Here is a 19,726-nt window from a genome sequence, read left to right as displayed (position 1 = left end):
ATTTTCTGGTTACAAAGCAATGGAAGCAGTGCTGAAAATCTCATAAAAGACAAGAGATTTTTATTTGCAAGGCCAGCACAATTTTTTAAGGGCATGGCTGAAGAGTTCTATCATATATTTTATCATTCTATTCTATTCTATCCCATCCCATCCCACCACACCCCAAACACTATCTGATATTTAAGGCTTTAATTAATTAATGTGGAAATTAAGAAAGAAATGTAAAAGAATTAAGTCCAGCAGGCTGATTTGGTTCATCAAGCTACATTTAAAATTATCCCATCACTAAAATACTCAGACACATCCCACCGCACTTCTTTAAAAACATATGTAACTATTTTCCTCCAGTTTGATCCTGATGCTTCTTCACAGAATGATATGAAAAGCTTTTCTTTTTTTTAATTTTATGAGTTAACTTTCCCAGCTGCACATACCTGAACCGGAATTCATTTTGCCATGCACTTTCAGACAGAAGTAGGCTAGACAGAATTCTCTGCAGAATGTAGAAGGCTATTACTGACTTGCCACCAAGTTCCTTTGCAAACTATTTTTAGCAAGGAATTTTAGCATCAAAGCTGTAACGAGCAGCTAAGCTGCTAAGAATGTCTCCAACAATTCTCCCCTTCCTGCACCTACCATGTATCTCAGAAGCTGTGCCATCCACACTTTGGTTCAGCAGGTGGCTTGTTCTCTCCTCCTATTCCTGCTTAGACTCGGATCTGAATAATCTGAGCGTAATATTTGTTTGCTCTTCATTCTCAGTCCCAACCTTCATATTCTGTGGTCCTTTTTCATAAAGGGTTGGTAGCCTTGCACATTATAGAATGACAACAGTGTGTATATCATTAGGTTGCAATAAATAGACATGGTGTTGTATCCATTTTATCACCTTTTTTCAGTTACTATATGCATCTACTACTACACATCACAAAGTATGATTTTGCGAAGTGACAAAGGGATGAGGGAATGTCCAGTTCCACTGAAGTTAACAGTAACTATATATTTAAATACTTTGACTACCTGGAAGATGCAAGTTTTGCTTCTCTAAAGATAACAGAAGTTGCATCTCTACAGAGAATGAATGAATTAGCCAAGTCACAAAAAGAAACAGAGGCCAATGCCATTTGCAGTGACAGGCTCTCCAAAAGATTCCTAGGAGTGGGGGGCTGACAGATCACAGGAGGAAGCTGGCTTCCTGTGACAGTGTTTGAGATAGACAGGGATATCTGACTGCCAAAGTTGTTATACGGTAACAGACATAACGTCTTTAAAACTAGCTGGTACAGTTAACCGGCACAGTAACGTACAAAGGGAATTATTTTGCCACATCAACCTTACCTCTTACATCCTTGTGCCCTCCTGTAAAATAAGCACTAATACTGGTAATTTTTTAATGCTCTTATCAAAAGATGAACTGCAACACGTTGATCCTGCTTTTAGAAGTTTTACATTGTTGTGTCACTGTGAACGTCACTGAAATTACTGCCGATTTGCTCTACTCTGAGTGAGATCAGAGTCAAGCCTTTAAGGAATCAGTTCTGTCCTCATCAGAGTAAATACATGTATTCTGCTAACTTCAGTACCAGAATCCAGGATGGATTCTGGATGCAGATGGACTGTTAGCATAGACTCACGGCATCTGGAGACACGTTGTTCCAGTTGTCCTCATGTAGCTCAGAACTGCCTTTGTAAAGTTAATAGAGTGAATGGGGATAAAAAGGTGAAGTAAAATCAGACCCAGTCTGCCCTTTACTTGCCAATAAACCTCAGACTCCTACTTTTCTACATAATGGTCCCCAAACCTATGGATTGTCCTTATTGTTCTGCTACTCGTTCTCCTTGTCATGAAGTTACAGAAATTACCCTTTCCCTCTCATTCAGATGTGAAGACATTTTCAGATGATTTCTTTAACTTTTATTAAAATACCAGTTCCTTTTGCTTTTGCTTCTCATACAGATGACTTGCATTTAACTGAAAAAAAAAATCTACGTACAATCTGCCTTAGGTTGACCTATCTTATTGAAAAGAAATCCTTAGAGTTATCCATTCCAAGTGTTTAAATGAGATGATGATGAAAAATGGATACTGGTTCATAAAAGAGAATGTGAGTTTCACCTCTTAAGCAAAAATTTTTACTGAGGTATATTAGGACTTAGAGTGATATTACTTGATAGAAGATAGACCTCTAGAGAAATATGTATCAAAGACATAGTCAATCTTATTGCCATTTTGCTTTTTAATAGATTTACTGTGAGTTTGTATTCTTGACAACACAAGATCAGCTTAGAGCACCAAACAGCCCAAACCTTGCAGTGATGATCCAGCTGTACCCATCCACCATATCCATATCTCTGTGAAAGAAAGAAGAAAAAGCCAGTGCTAGTTAGCACTCTGCAATAATAATAAAAACCTCAGTTCTTACAATCCAGCAGCACCTTATTCAGGAGACACACTCATGCATATGCTCAGCTTTGAGTTTACGAGGAGCCCCTACTCCTTCGGAAGTGCTGAAGTTCAATTGGACTGGACTAATGGTGTTTGTAGATCTGAACTTTTAGCTCGGTTCAACATTTTATAGTCAGTCTTACAACTGACTTCCAAGTGCTTAAAGTTGCTCACTATATTGGCATTCTAATGAGAATAATTTTAACACAGAAAAAATTAAATCAAGCATTTGGCAATATGAAAACTGAGCTGACAATTTTCCAATCTGTGATCAGTTAATCATTAGCATAAGGATGTATCGATTCCACTTTTCAGCTTCCATGATTCAGCAGCACGACTGAAGGTCAGTCTCTTGTCTATTAATATTTAAACAGCCAAGAAAAGCTAAAAAGGAGCAGCTTAGATGCTCATTGATTCTTCCAGAGAGACACAAAATTGTTTACGCAAAAGACCCCAAACCTACAAAAGATGCTGATTTCCTTTTATTTTCATAAATTATCAGATTAGAAATAAATGAAATCTCGAAATATAATAGACTAAAAACAACGCTCAGAATTCCCATTTTTCTGTAAAGAAACATTTCAAAGGAAACTGTGAAAAAGCAGGCATTTCTCTCACTGAAGTGTAAACAATTGGAATAGTTCTGAATTTCCTGAGATAACGAATCATTACTTAATGCCACTGTGAGCTTTCCTAAAGTAGGTGTGTAGAGCCAAGCCTCCTGACCTCAGCCAATCAGAGATGCTAATGACTGAGGCTATGTATGTTTTATTTAGCTATGTTTAGCTATGTGTATTTTATTTAAATTTATAAATTTATAGGTTTTTATAGATATAATATTTAAATTCAGAGAAAATTTTGTAAGTGTCACCTAATGAGAACTTTTAAGTTTTTACGAGGTCCATGCTAATCACAATTGTAAGCTGTGCAGAAAACAAGTACCTTAAAGGTGCTCAAGGAGCATTTAGGCAATAGAGAAACGCACTTGTCTGTTTTTGAACTTAATTTCTTCTTTATTCCCCTGAGTTATTAGTTGGATGTATTGACAGTCCTTATTTGATTTATTTCTCTTAATTTTTATACTTATTATGGGTTTGTAAGCTCTTAAGTATCTTGACATTAGAATTTTCTAGTCATAGGTTCAAGGTTCAGTATCTATAAGGCTGGGAAAAGGAAAAGTTTAGCACTGTGTGTGCATGTTAGGATTGCCTGATTTGTTCTCCATGCATGAGATGTATAGAACTATGTTAATGGCTTGAATTTTCAGAGGACTCCAGGGAATTTTGAGACTTGTTTTCTATTCTGGGCCCATTAATAAACCATTGAATCACTCAACCTTTGGCACAGAGGAAACAAAAACTAGCAGCTGGAAATTAACTTTAAAAAATTTGGTATTTGCCTCTTTATCTGTGTTTAAATAAATGCCACACTGGCGTACAGGGTCTAACAGTAGCAAATTCAGCCTTGATGTATATCCGTGAACGTCAAGGGATTCCTGGGGTGATTTTATCTCCATGAATTTATTGCCCTTTTAAAGTATTTACAGACAAAAAAGACAATCTTTTAAAATAATGTAAAATCAGAATGAAGGAATTTTATAGGTGTTTTTATAGGGATATTGCATGAACAAGGACAACAAAATCTGAAACAAGCAAGAGTAACCTGTCTTTGTAGTCTGGATATTTAACCTCCTACCCATTTAAAACAGACGTAATTGTTCTAAAAATATGTTATCTCATCTACATTATACAGTGTGTATGTGTTTTTTCATTGAGGAGCTCTTATGATTACAAAAAGGAAGTTCATATAGATGTTTGAAAAGATCTTCCTAGGTAAACAAGGAAACAAACATTTTATGCATAACAATGTTATTTTTCACTACTAATCAAGAAATAACACTATATATGTTCTTAATGCCAGGTTTTCTCATGACTTTTTTCAAATATGCTGTTTACATTTTCCAGCTGGTCTCTGGCTAATATTGAACTGACACTGGGCTGTCATGCTTAAAATCAGAAAATACAGATGAGACACCTACCTGACAATTTGGCACCATCAACCTCAAAATAATTAAGTTAAAGAAATGTAAAGTGTAAAACAAAGTTTCAGTTAGTATGTCAGATGTCTAAGAGCATGGCTGAAATAATGGCATTCTTTTGTTGTCAGACAGGCACAATGAAATCAAGTGGTTCCATGCTATTGTCAGACACAGGGAATGTGTTCAAACTACAACCAACACAGAATTACAATAAGGAAAGAAGCAACAATGCAGGTCATCTCTTTTCTACTCTGATTTTTTATCATGAATGGAAACATTGAAGAATTATAAAAAATAGATATCCTGGAAATCTGAATGCAATTTTTAATCGCAAATAATTTTATACATATGTGTGTATAAACTATACATAAATATAGTTCTGTGTTATCTTTTTCAGTATCTTTGTAGTATTGGAGATGCTTATCCCTTATGAGTCAAAAAGTGATCAGATATCTCTATATTAAATTGTGGTTTTAATTATTTAGGCAGCACCTCTAAAACCTAATTCAGAATGCGATGACTACATGGCTTCTGATAAGCTGAAATAAGAAAAGGATTAGATTTATTACTTGAAAACCTAAATGACACTTCCCATTCTCAAATACTTTTCACAGGATCATGAAAATTATTACTGACAAGAATAAATTCATGTCATTGAATGATAATAATACCACACAAAGATTCAAAGTTAAGACAAGCTGACTTATAGCTTCAGTGTTATGACAACTGGGATTTTTTATTTTTAATGCAATATGCTACTACTTTCCAGTAACTGAAAAAAATATCAGATATTAGTAAAATGATCATCTTCATCAATTAACCATACTTAGAATGACCCCACTCCTGTTGAAGATCATGACTTTCGTGCCTGTGGGTATAAGATGTGAATGAAATTTGTCTTAGGTAACATTAATCTTGTCTAATATTTGCTTATTTCTCTTATTTAAAACAAAAGTAAATACCGTTGGGGAACCTGACAGCTCTGGTTTTATCAAGAAAGTGGAATTTATGCCTCATCATATGACAATTTTAGGTCTCTCAAAAAACCAAGCAAAAATATAAGAATTGCTTCAGACTAAATAAACAGCGGGGAACAGAGCCCGGTTCTTGCTGGGAGTCTTGCTTTGCAAAGTAATGCAGTACAAATATCTTAAAGCTGAATAAAAATCAAATTAGACAAAACCCTAGAGATATTTATAACAGAACCCTTAATTCATTGTTCTTTCAAAAATTACATTGGTAGAAATGGTTGCTGATAACATAAGGCACTGAATATCTAAACTCTTATTACCTTTTTTAGGTCAGGCCATTCCTTAGGTAGAATGTGGCTATGAATATCAATTTTCATTTTTGAAGTATCAAAGGAGAAATACTCTTTCAATGAAAATGTATTCTGTATAATTGTTACTGCCCTTCCTGTCCCTGGTTTAGCAGGTTATTAACTTTGGTGGCTGTTCAGATCCACCTGCTGTCTTATCAGGAGAGCTTGGCACAGCGGCCAACCAGGGAGCCTAAGTCCCAGAGGAGTGGCTCTCTAAAAGAACAAAAGGCTTCCAGCAGAAAGTCCCGGTTAATGCATAAACTACAGCGGACTGAGGGCAAAGGGAAGATGTATGTTTATACTGGTACTATGAAGGGATTTATTTTACACAAAATCTAAAATGCAAGCTTGTTTACAGTTGAAAATCATTCCATAAAATTGAATTAGAATAAATGTATTAAACATGCTGACCTCTTCTGAAATGATTTGTAGAGAGCACGTAATATATCCTTGGTAGATAGTCTCATCTAGTCTCTTTTCCTTCCCTTGCATTTTCTTTAAAATTACATTTAAAAAATCACAGAAATATTGAATTGTAGCCAAATCTCTTCTCTGCACTTTATTTCTCCCCTCTCATTATTGGCTGACTTTGGATATTTACACATGCTACTGCATACTGGTGCTTACAGCCTCTCAAGCTGGCTCCAGACCTGGCAGGAGAATGGCTCAGATTACCTTAGTAATTAATGCTGGTGGAATTCACCAGCTAATATGGGAAACAGCTCCTGCATTCTAAGTTAAGCTTAATGGAGCTAGCTCAGATTTTCTGTGAAACTACATCTCATGTTTTCCCTTTACTCAATTTAGTATTACGCATCTTTCCTCAAGATACCCTTGCCTTTTATTTGTGCTGTATTTTTCTCTGTAATTTATTTCCTCTATAGTTTTATTTCAATCTATGCTACTCACAGGGTGTCCTCCTGCAAAAGCTGATTAACCATTTCTTGATTAATTTGTTTCTAGTGAAAAATGCTGGTTTTTTTCAAATCTACATGCTGTTGTGAATCTTGCTTCCTGAAGTCAACCTGAAAAACAAGCAGCCCGTTTTGTTTCATCCTTTTTCTGACTTTGTTATTTTCTTTGGACTTGATAAAAAAAAAAATGGACTCTTGTGTTTCCCTGCTTGTTCACTCATTAAGCAAGTCTGCTTTTGACTTGGTCAGTAAACCTTCCTAGTTATTCTTCAAATCAATTCCTTGTGACAGGGTTGGTTGTTTGCTTGATGGTGTGCTTCTCTGTAACGTGAGATCACTGAAGAATGAATGTCCAAAAGAAATAGGAAGCAGCAGGTTTGGAAGAGTATTCCCTAAACAAAGCAGGACAGCCAATAATTCACTTTAACAGATCAAAACCATGGGATTGAAAATAGCAATTATTTCCATCTCAAAAACCAAACCAATCTCCTCATGACCAGACTGCCAGGTTAAGCGGCAAATTTGCTCTCTTGCTCCCAAAGGTGACAGCTACGTTATGTGATCTGGCACTATAGCGTTAGCCTGTTGGCAAGCATATACGTAAATGTTCCTGCACATACAACAGCAGAGATAAGAAAGAAGTATCGATTCAGCTGTGGGAACTCCGTGTCATGAATCCTTTGAATCCATAGACACGAGGCAAAGAGTTAAGGTGAGAGTCTTTCAATAAAGAGATGTCTGGAAGACAATTTCCTATTTAAGTATAGAAAGCAGAGGTTCTAGTGAAGGAGAGGGGCAGGAAGAGATCTGGGTACCTGAATAGCCTGACACCTAGTTTCTTCTCTTAAGTCACCATAGCTGCAGGCTACCATGCAGAGATCGGCAGCACTTCTTCAACTCTGTGCTTTACTTTTGTCAGCTCTAAAAAAAGATGTAGTTGCTAGTTGCTTCTCCCAAGACACAGCTTAGCTTGCAAACAGTGCAGTACTCCCACACTACATTTCATTTAACAAAACAGATCATCTAGAAACCACGACAGTCAAAGGCAAAATTTGTATCCATTTCACTTGATCAAAGGAACAGTGAGACATCTGTCTATATCTGATATGATCCTTTGGGTCAGCAGCAGAAAGACCATCAGTGGCTACAAACAAAAGCATCTTCAGCTACCCAGGCACCCTACCTACTTTGAGTGTGTGGGTTTGAAAAACAGGACACTGTCACCGCTGCTTTGGACAATCCGCCTGATAACAGTGAGTGACTTATGCCTCTCGGTCTTTATGCTGAGTTTCTCTCCAAGTGCACCACGTTGGCTTTTAGCATGGCCCTTGCTACCTGTCTCCACCTGGTTGTGAATGGTTGTGAGTGTGACACAGAGGTGCAGGAATTACCAACAATAGCCAGGAAAACCTGCAGCTGTGTCAGATGGCCCTACACAGACAGAGTTGAGATTAAATTCAATGTACTGTCAGGCAGGAGCTCATGACCAGATGGAAACTCTCACATGCACCACGTCTGGGGCAACAGAAAGTTGTATTTTACCATTTGTGGGCCCATATAAGACCTGACCTGTACCCATTCTTGGGCTATCCAGAAATAATTTATATCCTAGAGCATTTGGATGAGAATACAAAGCTGGTCGGAAAAAAAGAAAAGATCAGTCAATGAATGTACTTGCTACATCTGCTAGAGAGGAGAACTAAAACACGTACAGACTTCTTCCCAGCCAGAAGTAGCCTCCTCCATACCTTAAAATGGGACATACATTAAGATGGCATGCCCCACCTGCCTCAGTACATTTATGCATGGTATATGTGTCTTTAAGATCACATGCAATAAAACATGCATTTATTGTGGCCATTAGAAACCAAACTGTACTCTTGATTTTGATCAACTTCCCGTATTCTTTTGGTGCATTATCTGATTTCTGTTTGTGTGGGTTTAGACTGGAAAAGTGGGAAACATGATGAACAACTCCTTCAGGACAATTTAGCTAGAGACTATTCAGGCCAGGGCTGATTTCCTATATGCAGACACAAATCTAGCAAAACTATAGGGGTTTATTTCACTACAGGGACAAGCACTGAAGTGAAAGTGGTGTTAGACGTAGGGCATTAAATGCTCTTTTCCAAAGCTATTAGCTTCTTTTCTGAAACCATTACAGAATCTCAGATTTGGACTCTTCAGGGTGCATCAACAAACTCTTCAAAAGAGGGTGCATCAACAAACATTGTCAAACTCTGTAGGCAGCTCTGACACATACATGCTTATCAAGGCAGCCCATTTTCAGTTGGGATGAACACAAACCGAGAGGCAAATTCAGGACACCGATGTTAGAAAGTGCTAAAATACTTGTACCGGTTTGAAAAAACGGTACGCTCTTCTCTGGCACCTGCTCTTTAAATTGCACATTTGTTTGTGAAAACTGTCTATTTTATATAGAGGCACATGTCTGGAAAAACAACTGGAAAACTCTTTGTGCTCAGTAGCTACGATGAAGTACTTAAAGAATATGTCCTTTTCCAAATGAAATAAATGTTGAGCAGTGCACTTATATTGGTTGCTTAGCAACAGGTTGTCCTTTGGCTGTGCTGGGGACTGCACTGGTCCCTTGAGACTGCCATTACAGACATGCTTGGAAATGTCACATTTGGAAAGGATGCAAAAGTCAGTAATTCTATTTTTTGTGTGGTATCAAATAATTAAACCTCTCCTATTAAATTAGCCTAATCACAGAACTTAATCCTCTTCTGGGACTCCAGAGAACACAGGCTTCAGTGAAAGTGGTATGGTTTCCCTTCTACAGGCAATAATAACAATAGTTATGGTTTCCCTTCTAATAAGGTATAACGTTATGCAGTTCCCATGTAGCACTTTCTGTACATAGATCCCAAGTGCTTTACAGCAGATACTATTTTTGATAGAATGACATTAGTATACCCAGCACAGCTACACCAGGAGGACACGTCCAGCTACAGTTACACCAGTAAAGTCCTTAACAAAGATGTATCCCAGAAAGTAGGTGGCACTATGATTCCCCATTCTTAAATGCCATGTACCAAACACTCCAGTGTGACTGTCTAAGCTCCGGATGGCTTGCATGGCTAGCTGGATTGCAATGTCTGCATTTCATTTAGACACATCTACAGAACGCAATAGGAAAGGTACACACAACTCCAATCTAGAGCCAACTAAATCAGCTCAAGATGGCAGCAGCTATTCATCATTAAATACAGAAGGCAAGTAGCGAGATTTTTCATTTTGTTATTCAAAAGCCTTTGCAGAAGCAAACAAATGAAAGAGCCTCTGTTTAGACAAACATCATAGCTGATGCTGGTCTGTAGCAGAGTCAGTTTAGCCTTGCAGAGAAGTTGGGCTTTTTATCTCAGATGTGATGCTGTACTGATGCATTTCTGATGCTTCCAAGATCTAAGCTATTAAATTTGCATAGTGAAGCTTCATGGTTGTAGAAGCTCAGGATGATACCCACCAGGCGGTCTCTCTATTACACCTGCCACAGCCACCACAGTTGTGTCGCTAAAATTTATTGTGTAAAGATGGCCAAGATTGCTGACGCCTTTGGCAGCACACTGCACTGCTTTGTGACTACCGGCCTAGCAAGAGTTCTGATGAATCACACAGTGGTGAAAGCAAACAATGTGTCCTGTGCCAAATTCCTGACCATTACTGTGTTCTCCGCTGTGTAAGTTAAGCCGTAATAAATCCTCATTTATTTTCAGGTTTCTAGAAAATAGTACATTGCTGAAACTCAATATTCTAAATCAAAATAAAAATATATGGCTATCTTTCAAACAATATCATTATTTTCTTAATACACTAAAATTGCAATTTTGCAATTTACAATTACCATGCATTTATTTTGCATAGAAATGTTCTATCAAAAATGATAATTAAATAGATATTTTCCAAAATGTGAGTACAAGTAAAATAGAATTTTAATTTTTTCCCATGTGTAGACACAAACAAATAAAAAAGACTCTATTTAAGCATGTATCACGCCAAGTGTCACTCTTGTGCAGCAGGAGCAACCAGATACCAGTAGCACAAACGTGGGCCAGAAAGAACAGATGGAATGAAGCTTACAGATACTGATATTAAAAAGTCATAATTTTCAAGTTAATACCCCATGGTAACATCTGAGATTGTTGCAATTATTTAGAAGGTTGGTGTCTAAAATAAATAGATAGTAACTGTTGACAAATGTTATCTTCACAACTTTTTTTCCTGTGAGATAGATACTCAAATCCACACCTCTTTCTCCTTGCAGAGACCTCTCTGTGCTACTGCTCTTCTCAGAGCTTTTACTGAAAGGAAGCCAAGGAACCAACATGTTCTGAGTATCTGTTGAAGCAGATGAACAAATTTGAATTCCTACACCTGCCTCTAAAACTCTGCAGAAGCATGCTTATGCCTCCTCTGTGCTACCAGGACTGGCCTAATGAAACAGGCTTCTTCCTGGGTCCTCAAGGTCTGCTTGAGCATGAAGTTTGATGTTCCATCATTTCTGAGTAGCTGTGAATCCCTGTCACCAAAGAGATCTTCTGCAAGGGACTAAGATGCAACCCTGGCTCCCAGTAAGTGTTGTGCAAGTGGTTAGCCATGGCTTTACACTGATGATGCATTTACTGATTTTCTGAGAGTCGGGAATCTCAGAATCTCTATTGATATCTGTAGATTACAGCAGTGAGTGCCAAAGCAAAGACCCTTCCAACTATGCAGATGTTTACGATGTAAACATTTAGTGTTTAGTACGGCAGCTGCCTTTGTTCATTCATCTGGAGGAGGGAGCTTGGCAAAGGAATGCCTCCACAGAGGATTTCTGGATCCTGCTTTCACTTGCTGAGTTCAGATACAAACACTTTTCTGTCTTTCACATACATTAATTCCAAAATAGGATATACACCTCAAAACTGATTCTTTTGAAATCCACAAGATATTAAAATTATGGACCAGAGTGAGACTACAGTTCAGATTATCACAGGAATTAAGAAAGATCCAAATATCGAAGCTTTAACTCATTCCACTTCTTGCACAGAAGCCAAATCAGCAATCAAAGCAAACTTTTAGCCCAATGATTACTACCTCAATGCAAACATCTCACAGAAAATGCTGTCAGCTGGAAAAAAACATTGGTTGTTGCTGGGGGACTATGAGATAGTCACAATACTCATACTTTCCCACTGGTGTTGTCCCTGAGTGAAGATTAGCACTACGGTGGATTACGTGATGGTTAGTATTACTTCAAGCAAATCTAATGTGAGTGCTGCTGGAAGTATTGCTGTGTTGTCTGGTCAAGCGAATATACAGTTGAATCAGAAAGTGATGCTACAGATCAGACTACGTTTCTGTAACTTAGAAGAGGCCACGCTGCTGCTCTACAGGCTCAGAACTGTTATTCAGTAAAGGTTTACAGAATATCCTATTAGCAGTTCATTGTATTAAGATAACTTAATGAGTAACTGTTTAACACAAGGAAAGTATTACTAGGTAAAACAAGTTCCCTAGCAATTTGATTGAAAAGTGATATCCAAACTGCAAAATTGTGACTAATGTTAACCAGACAGCAAAACTAGTACCTATTTCCTTTCTAAATTATCTGGTCATTTCTTTACCTTCAGCTAAAGCAACAAATGCTTAGATTTTGCTATGTGAAGATAGACAATGGGATCATGCATTTTATTCTGATCTTGAGTAACAAATAGTTTAGAAATATGCAGTAAGACATTTATATAACAGGTAAATAAGCATACTTACAACAACATACACGGCTGATGTGCTCACTTATTTCAAGTCCTAACATGACAGTGGCTAGGACTTGGATTACTTTAGCAAACCAACTATGACAAGTAACATAAGGCCATGTATTAATAAACACAGAACACGTCTAGAAATAATGCTTCAACTAAAAGAAAAGTTTTGCAAATCCTGGTTACTCTTACAAATAACTATTATCCCAAAGCCAAATCCATCGCTGACTAGAAAATTCAACGAATTTGGCTTACACCATGATTGAATTCAGTCAACCAGCTCTGATAATTTTCTTTCAGCCTGTGAGTTCCACAGGTGTAACAGGAAAGAATATTACCTGTTGTATTGGCTTTTCTGCTTTAGAAGGCTACTCATTAACATTTTTACCATGGCTTTTAAGAAAGATTTTTTGTTTCCCCAATAAGATACCTTCAGTTTGCCTTTCCTGGCTGGGGTTCCATTCTAAATGGAAACATGTTCTTTCTTTCATGTCCATTATTAAATATTTAAATTGATGCTTAACTTTAAAGCCCAGTAGGACCATTGGAATTAGTATCACTACTAAGTTAAGCAAATGCTAATTGCCGCATTCATAGAATCATAGAACAGTTTGGGATGGAAGGGACCTTTAAAGGTCATCTAGTCTAAGCCCCCTGCAATGAGCAGGGACATCTTCAACTACATCAGGTTGCTCAGCGTCCCGCTCAACCTGACCTTGAATGTTGCCAGGGATGAGGCACCTACCGCCTCTCTGGGCAACCTGTTCCAGTGGTTCACCAGTCTCATTGTAAAAAATTTCTTCCTTGTATCTAGTCTGAATCTTCCCTCTTTTAGTTTAAAACCATTACCCCTTGCCCTATCGCAACAGGCCCTGCTAAAATGTTTGTCCCCATCTTTCCTGTAGGCTGCCTTTAAGTACTGAAAGGCCGCAATAAGTTCTTCCCAGAGAATTCCCTTCTCCAGGCTGAACAACCCCAACTCTCTCAGCCTGTCCTCATAGGAGAAGTGTTCCACCCCTCTGATCATTTTTGTGGCCTCCTCTGGACATGCTTCAACAAGTCCATGCCTTTCCTGTGCTGAGGGCTCCAGAGCTGGACGCAGTACTCCAGATGGGGTCTCGCCAGAGCAGAGTAGAGGTGCAGAATCACCTCCCTTGACCTGCTGGCCACGCTTCTTTTGATGTAGCCCAGGATATGGTTGAGTGTCTGATTGTTCACCTAAATCCTGCTTATATTTACATGTGACAAGCTCTACTAAAATTACATGCACACAAAGGAAGCACAGAAAGACTGGCTTCAAGATTTATACTGAAAGCACTGTGGAGTGAGTCCAGATGACTCACCCAGGAACTTCACTGAGGAGTCATTTTGGTTCCATATGCACTAGCAAGCATAAAAGCTCCACCAAGATACAGTCTTAAAGCGTGTGTTTTCAAAAATGATTCAGTAAATTTATAATATAGTTACAACTAAACAATCCTGTTATCCATTTAAAAAAAAATCAAACTTCCTTTCCCTGAAAAGCCTTTCAAGTGCACTTTGATTTACAATTTGTGTCATATAAAATCTAGACAAAAGACCCAATGCAACTGCTGATGTATTTAGAACTAACATTGAAACTTGAATTCTTTTCTCAACTGTCATACTTTGTTTTCCTCTTGGGAAAAGGCAGGTACTGTCTTTTTCAATTCCAACATTTGGAATTTAACAACATCCTCTCAGGATGAACAACCTTCTTCACAATTACTAAAAAAGATCCATGACTTCCTGGCTGTGTTTAAGTATGCTTTATTAGTTTGCTTGATTATTTTTCTTTATTTGCTGAAAAAGATTAAGAAATTTGCACTTTCTTGGTCACAGGAACAGCCAGGACTGTACTGCAGATACATCAAAATATCTGTGTTCACTTCTGAGTGTGAAGGTCATAAACAAGCCTACTTCCTAGATAAGATATATTTTTGCCTTCAGGACATTGCCACTCATCTCAACCTAATATTTCATGTTAACTTTTTTATGACCTAAAAAATATTGCAGGTGTTTTAGAAGTACTCTATTCCAATTAATCATTTTGAACCCAACAGAAAGCCCAATGAAGCCACCATGAAATCCAGTCTTTTCAGAAGGGATCTATCAAACAATGGCTCAAAAAGTAGTTTTGAGCCACTGGAAAGACAGACCAATTTAAATGAAGAATTACAGGTAAACTTTGCACAGAGTTCAGCAATTAAACGTAAGGGCAGTTCAGAGAGCTGGTTTTGGATTATGTCTGATTGCCCATGTCAGTATGGTACCTCAAAAAAAGAGAGCTGCACTATAAATCATAAATTTGTTAATAATGTTTGTGCAGCTCACTGTGAACACTACAGGTTGCAATTTGTAGTGCATTAAGTGGAGCACTGAACAGTGATTGCAATATACACATAGAGCACTTATTTCATATTGATTGAAATGGATTTTGCCTGCAGTAAGTGACGCACGCTTGTGCTGTCTGATTTTGTGACTGGCGCTGCAATGTCAAAAGTAAAACTGGGTTGAACTGCTGCTAAATAAGGTGGATTTATAATGAATGTTTTATGCCTTCATATAATTCAATGTTTGGTGAATGAGTCTTTTAAAATTCCTTTGTCTCTAGTAACACAGCATTTTTAGGAACAGAAAGAATATACATGCTTCCAAATATCCATTTTTCAAACACCCTTGCTCATCTCTGCTGTATGTTCTTAAACAACTGGGTATATTAAAATCTCCTGGAGGCTTAGAGCACTACCATTTGAATCACAATGTAGAATACAACACACTTCAAACACTAGGGTTTGTATGTTGATTTTCAGTAAATGCTCACCACTTACCAAATAATAAAGGAAGTTCTTGTCACTAACTTTTTTCACATGAAAAGCTGCTAATTAGTAATAAGATTTGATACCACTTGTGAAGCTCTCAAGTTTTGGATCCTAGTAATGCAATACGTATGCTTATAAAAATTAATGAATGATACAATTAATAATAATTAATTTCTAACCAACCAATTAATTTACTAACCAACTAAAACCTACATTCAAACTCTTCATCTCAAGAGACAAACGGAAACCAGTTGCTCTAATTCAGTGGAACTATATGCTAGTCTGTACTTGCAGTTTGTAGGTGCTTCAAAAATATAACTGAAATACAGTTAGATGACTTCTTAAATTAGTCTGTTTTATGTGGTTCTCTGTAGTTCACCTTGAATCTCAGAATTTGTTTCATTCTCACCTGTATTACTATACGTTGTGCATACCACCTCTTTCAGACACTTGCCTGCTTGCTAGGGAGTTGGCCAGGAAATAGCAAAGGTGGGCCACCACAGGAAGATCGACTCTCTGCTATGTTCCCATGGAGTCTTCATATTTAATTCCTTTACTGGTTTGCTGGGGGCTTTTTTGTGTTTTTTTTTTTTCCCTAACATAAACCCCATGTACGCTGCAAGTGTATTTTGCCCTTTGGGAACCAGAAATAATAATGTTCAGACATCAATGTCTGGATGCCTATAGTTAGGTCCGGTGGAATCACGAGTTTATGAAGACCTGTGCTGCTAGGAATGAAACAGGATCCCCTGCTGAGCCAGCTGCCAAGTATTTACTCCTTCCTTCTTTTTCCTTCACAGCCTGGCTGTTGGTCACTGACTAGAAGTACAGATACTGTTGAAGGATGCTACTGCAATTCCAAACTTATGCACCTCTCCTCCCTAATTGATGGTGCCTCCCTCTGTTCATAGCAAAAAAACTGAAGAAGAGCAAAGCCCCAGGTAAACAAAAGATCTCACAAGAGCAGAGAGAGAGCCTAAATTGGTTGGAATAAATAAATGGATCCATACCTCAGCATGACAGGAGGTGACAGACATTTCCACCAGCATTAACTTGTGTTACAGTCTCCATCATACAGCGATGTACCTGTGAGCAGATTCTGGCCTCTGCAATACGAGCTGAGGGATTAAGAAAGGAGAAATTAGTGTTGGGAAAAAGATGGTGGTTCACTGGTCAGGACCTTAAGTTCCAGTAACCTCACTCTCAAGAACCATATAATTTTGTAGGGGATCGCTAACAGTTCATTTCATCTGGATGGAGGAAACAGCAGCATATCTATATTTAAACTTGCAGTGATAAATTATTCTGATAATCTATCCTGAATTAGCTACTAAATAAAAAAAAAAATGCTCACATGCAGCTCATCATTTAAAAGCAATCTTCAGTATTGTAGCTCTACTTAGGATGCCTCCTATCACTTCAGTTGAAGCCATGTAGCCAGAAAGGAAGCAATTTGCAGCACTGAAGTCACTCTTTAAACGTTAAATGCAGAAAAGGTTGCAAGAGTTTTATGCTAAAAGACACGCTGCACACAGGATCAGATATTGTTGCCATGGCTGACTTCATTTATTGCTTTGAGTAAATCCATATTCGATGCATTAAGGATGGACTGGGTTACTGTTAGGTAGAAGTAGGTCAAATGATTTTTAAGCCACGCTTCTTTCACCCTTGTATAGAATAAGCGCAAGTACAACAGATCATTTCTTATTTTTTAAATCTTTAGCATGTGCAATTACAGTTAAGCTCATAAATTAACTTGCAGCCAATGCATAATGCCATCTAGTGGAAAAATCAACAAGTAGAGATGCAACAAGTCTGTCTAGATATCCCATGCAATATGAATCTAATTAGTGCTGCAACTACTTGACAGTTTTAATACTGAATTAAATTTAAAGCAAAAGAACTATAACTTAATTTTCAAAACCTCCATGGAAAAAGACCTTCACAAAAATTTAAGTATCTTCCAAAGATATTTTATCCTCAAAGTTAAGAGAGGCAAAACAATTTCAATGAACTTGTATTTATAATGATTGTAGGATGTGAAACAGACATTGGAGGGCTCTTGATTTTCTTTCCTAATTTAATTTTATTTAGAAATTGATTTTTTTGGTCAACAGAGTAACACACACTTCGAGATGATAAAGGAGACAGTCCAAAGAGTTTACTGGTACATCAGCCAGAACAACCTGTAATTTCTGAGAGTTTCAGTATTGATGATCTTCATCTTTATAACTATGAAGTCACCTTTCTATGCCCATAGATAAAAGAGGAAACAGTGAAAAAAGAGCCTAAAAATCAAAGTTCTATACGGTAAAGGAAATAGGCTTGTCATAAAAAGACTAGGGTAGAATAAGGGGCCTAGAGAGACTATCTGTATCAGATAAGTAATATACTCCATTAAAAGCCCTTCTAAAATTAACAGGAAAGGAAAAAAAAAAGAGGAGTAAGTCATCAGAATTTTATCCTTCATAAAAACATAGCACTTACCCTTTATTGGTGAATTAACCTGCTCTTAGGCCTGAATTAGCACTGTTTCTAAACCTCTGCACATTTCGCGTCAACCTATTTTGATATTACTTAATTTATCATTTACTAGGTAAAACCTTACAGTTACATACCCCCTGAGGTTTATATTGGTTGAATCATACAAGTGTGGAACTGAAGGACCTCATGGAGATCATTTAGTTCAACTCTCTTTTCTGAGAAGAACTAGAAGCACTGCTATTATAAGGTCCGCTGCGGTTATCTGTAGCTTTTTTGCTAGCTGGATTTAGAAATCCTCCAAGGGGAAAGATTCCACCACCTCTCTCAGTAACCTCTTCTAGTGCTGTACTAACATCATAGTGAAAAATATTTTCCTAATGTCCTATCTGAACCTCTCAAGACACAGTTTGTGACCACTGTTTCAGGCTATCCATTCTTATGAAACTGCTTATTTTTCCTCTTTGCTTTTGAAAAGGGAGGAAAAACAAGCTACTGTATTGAAGAAGCTAAACATATTTTGCACAGAAGAATAATGGAAAAAATGTATCTTATGGGCATGAACTGACTGTGTGTGTCCAAATTCTGAATCTCCAGGCAAAGCTCAAATAAACGAGCCAGGATAGTGCTGATGCATAGCAAAGTTGGAGAGGTGTAAGTTAATAGCCAAGAAGCAAAAAGCCAGATCTATTTTATAACTAAATAAGAACTATACTTAAGGACTTAAGGTCACTCCAGTCTTCAAAAAAGGCAAGAAGGAGGAGCCGGGGAACTACAGGCCGGTCAGCCTCACCTCCATCCCTGGAAAGATGACGGAACAGCTTGTTCTGGGCGTCATTTCAAGGCATGTGGAGGAAAAGAAAGCTATCAATCAGAAGTACTCAACGTGGATTCACGAAGGGGAAATCATGTCTGACTAATCTGATAGACTTCTATGATGGCATGACTGGATGGATAGATGAGGGGAGGGCGGTAGATGTGGTCTGCCTTGACTTAAGCAAGGTGTTCGACATCGTCTCCCACAGCATCCTCATAGGGAAGCTTAGGAAGAGTGGGCTTGATGAATGGACAGTAAGGTGGATAGATAACTGGTTGAAAGACAGAGCTCAGAGGGTAGAGATTAGGGGCACAGAGTCTAATTGGAGGTCAGTGACGAGTGGTGTTCCCCAGGGGTCAGTACTGGGTCCAGTCCTCTCCAATATATTCATCAATGACCTGGACGAGGGGATAGAGTGCACCCTCAGCAAGTTTGCTGATGACACAAAGCCGGGGGTGGTGGCTGACACACCGGAAGGCTGTGCCGCCATACAGAGAGACCTGGACAGGCTGGAGAGTTGGGCAGAGAGGAACCTTATGAAATTCAACAAGGGCAAGTGTAGGGTGCTGCACCTGGGGAGGAATAACCCCATGCACCAGTACAGGTTGGGGGCTGACCTGCTGGAGAGCAGCTCAGTGGAAAGAGACCTGGGAGTCCTGGTGGACAACAGGATGACCACGAGCCAGCAACGTGCCCTTGTGGCCAAAAAGGCCAATGGCATCCTGGGGTGCATCAAGAAGAGTGTGGCCAGCAGGTCGAGGGAGGTCATCCTCCCCTTCTACTCTGCCTTGGTGAGGCCGCACCTGGAGTCCTGTGTCCAGTTCTGGGCTCCCCGGTTCAAGAACGACACGGAACTGCTGGACAGGGTACAGCAAAGAGCTACCAAGATGATGAGGGGACTCGAACACCTCTCTTATGAAGAAAAGCTGAAGGATTTGGGTCTCTTCAGTCTGGAAAAAAGACGGCTGAGGGGGGATCTTATCAACACTTATAAATACTTAAAGGATGGGTGTCAGGAGGATGGGGCCAGGCTCTTTTCAGTGGTGCCCGGGGACAGGACAAGAGGTAACGGGCACAAACTTGAACATAGGAAGTTCCACC

At 38.4% G+C, this 19,726-nt stretch overlaps 1 protein-coding gene across 7 annotated transcripts in view; it reads right to left on the bottom strand.

The window, feature by feature from the left end:
- The window catches only part of ACMSD (aminocarboxymuconate semialdehyde decarboxylase), a 47,237-nt gene that overhangs the window by 18,643 nt on the left and 8,868 nt on the right, over nucleotides 1-19,726 (bottom strand). For 3 of the 7 annotated variants that reach the window (XM_074595018.1, XM_074595020.1, XM_074595022.1), the window contains 2 exons: nucleotides 16,338-16,445; nucleotides 2,308-2,352 (listed from right to left, as the gene is read on the bottom strand). In XM_074595018.1, coding sequence (XP_074451119.1) covers nucleotides 2,308-2,352; nucleotides 16,338-16,376 — 84 coding nt within the window. In that variant the 5' untranslated portion in view covers nucleotides 16,377-16,445. Of the gene's footprint in view, nucleotides 1-636; nucleotides 770-2,307; nucleotides 2,353-5,775; nucleotides 5,902-16,337; nucleotides 16,446-19,726 lie in introns of those variants that run through there. The other 4 variants (XM_074595017.1, XM_074595023.1, XM_074595021.1 and 1 more) reach the window with 4 other exon arrangements.

Source organism: Larus michahellis, chromosome 7 (assembly GCF_964199755.1).
Source record: "Larus michahellis chromosome 7, bLarMic1.1, whole genome shotgun sequence".
Classification (NCBI taxonomy): domain Eukaryota; kingdom Metazoa; phylum Chordata; class Aves; order Charadriiformes; family Laridae; genus Larus; species Larus michahellis.
Note: the sequence above shows the minus strand (reverse complement) of the source record. Positions and strands in the feature narration are given on the sequence as shown.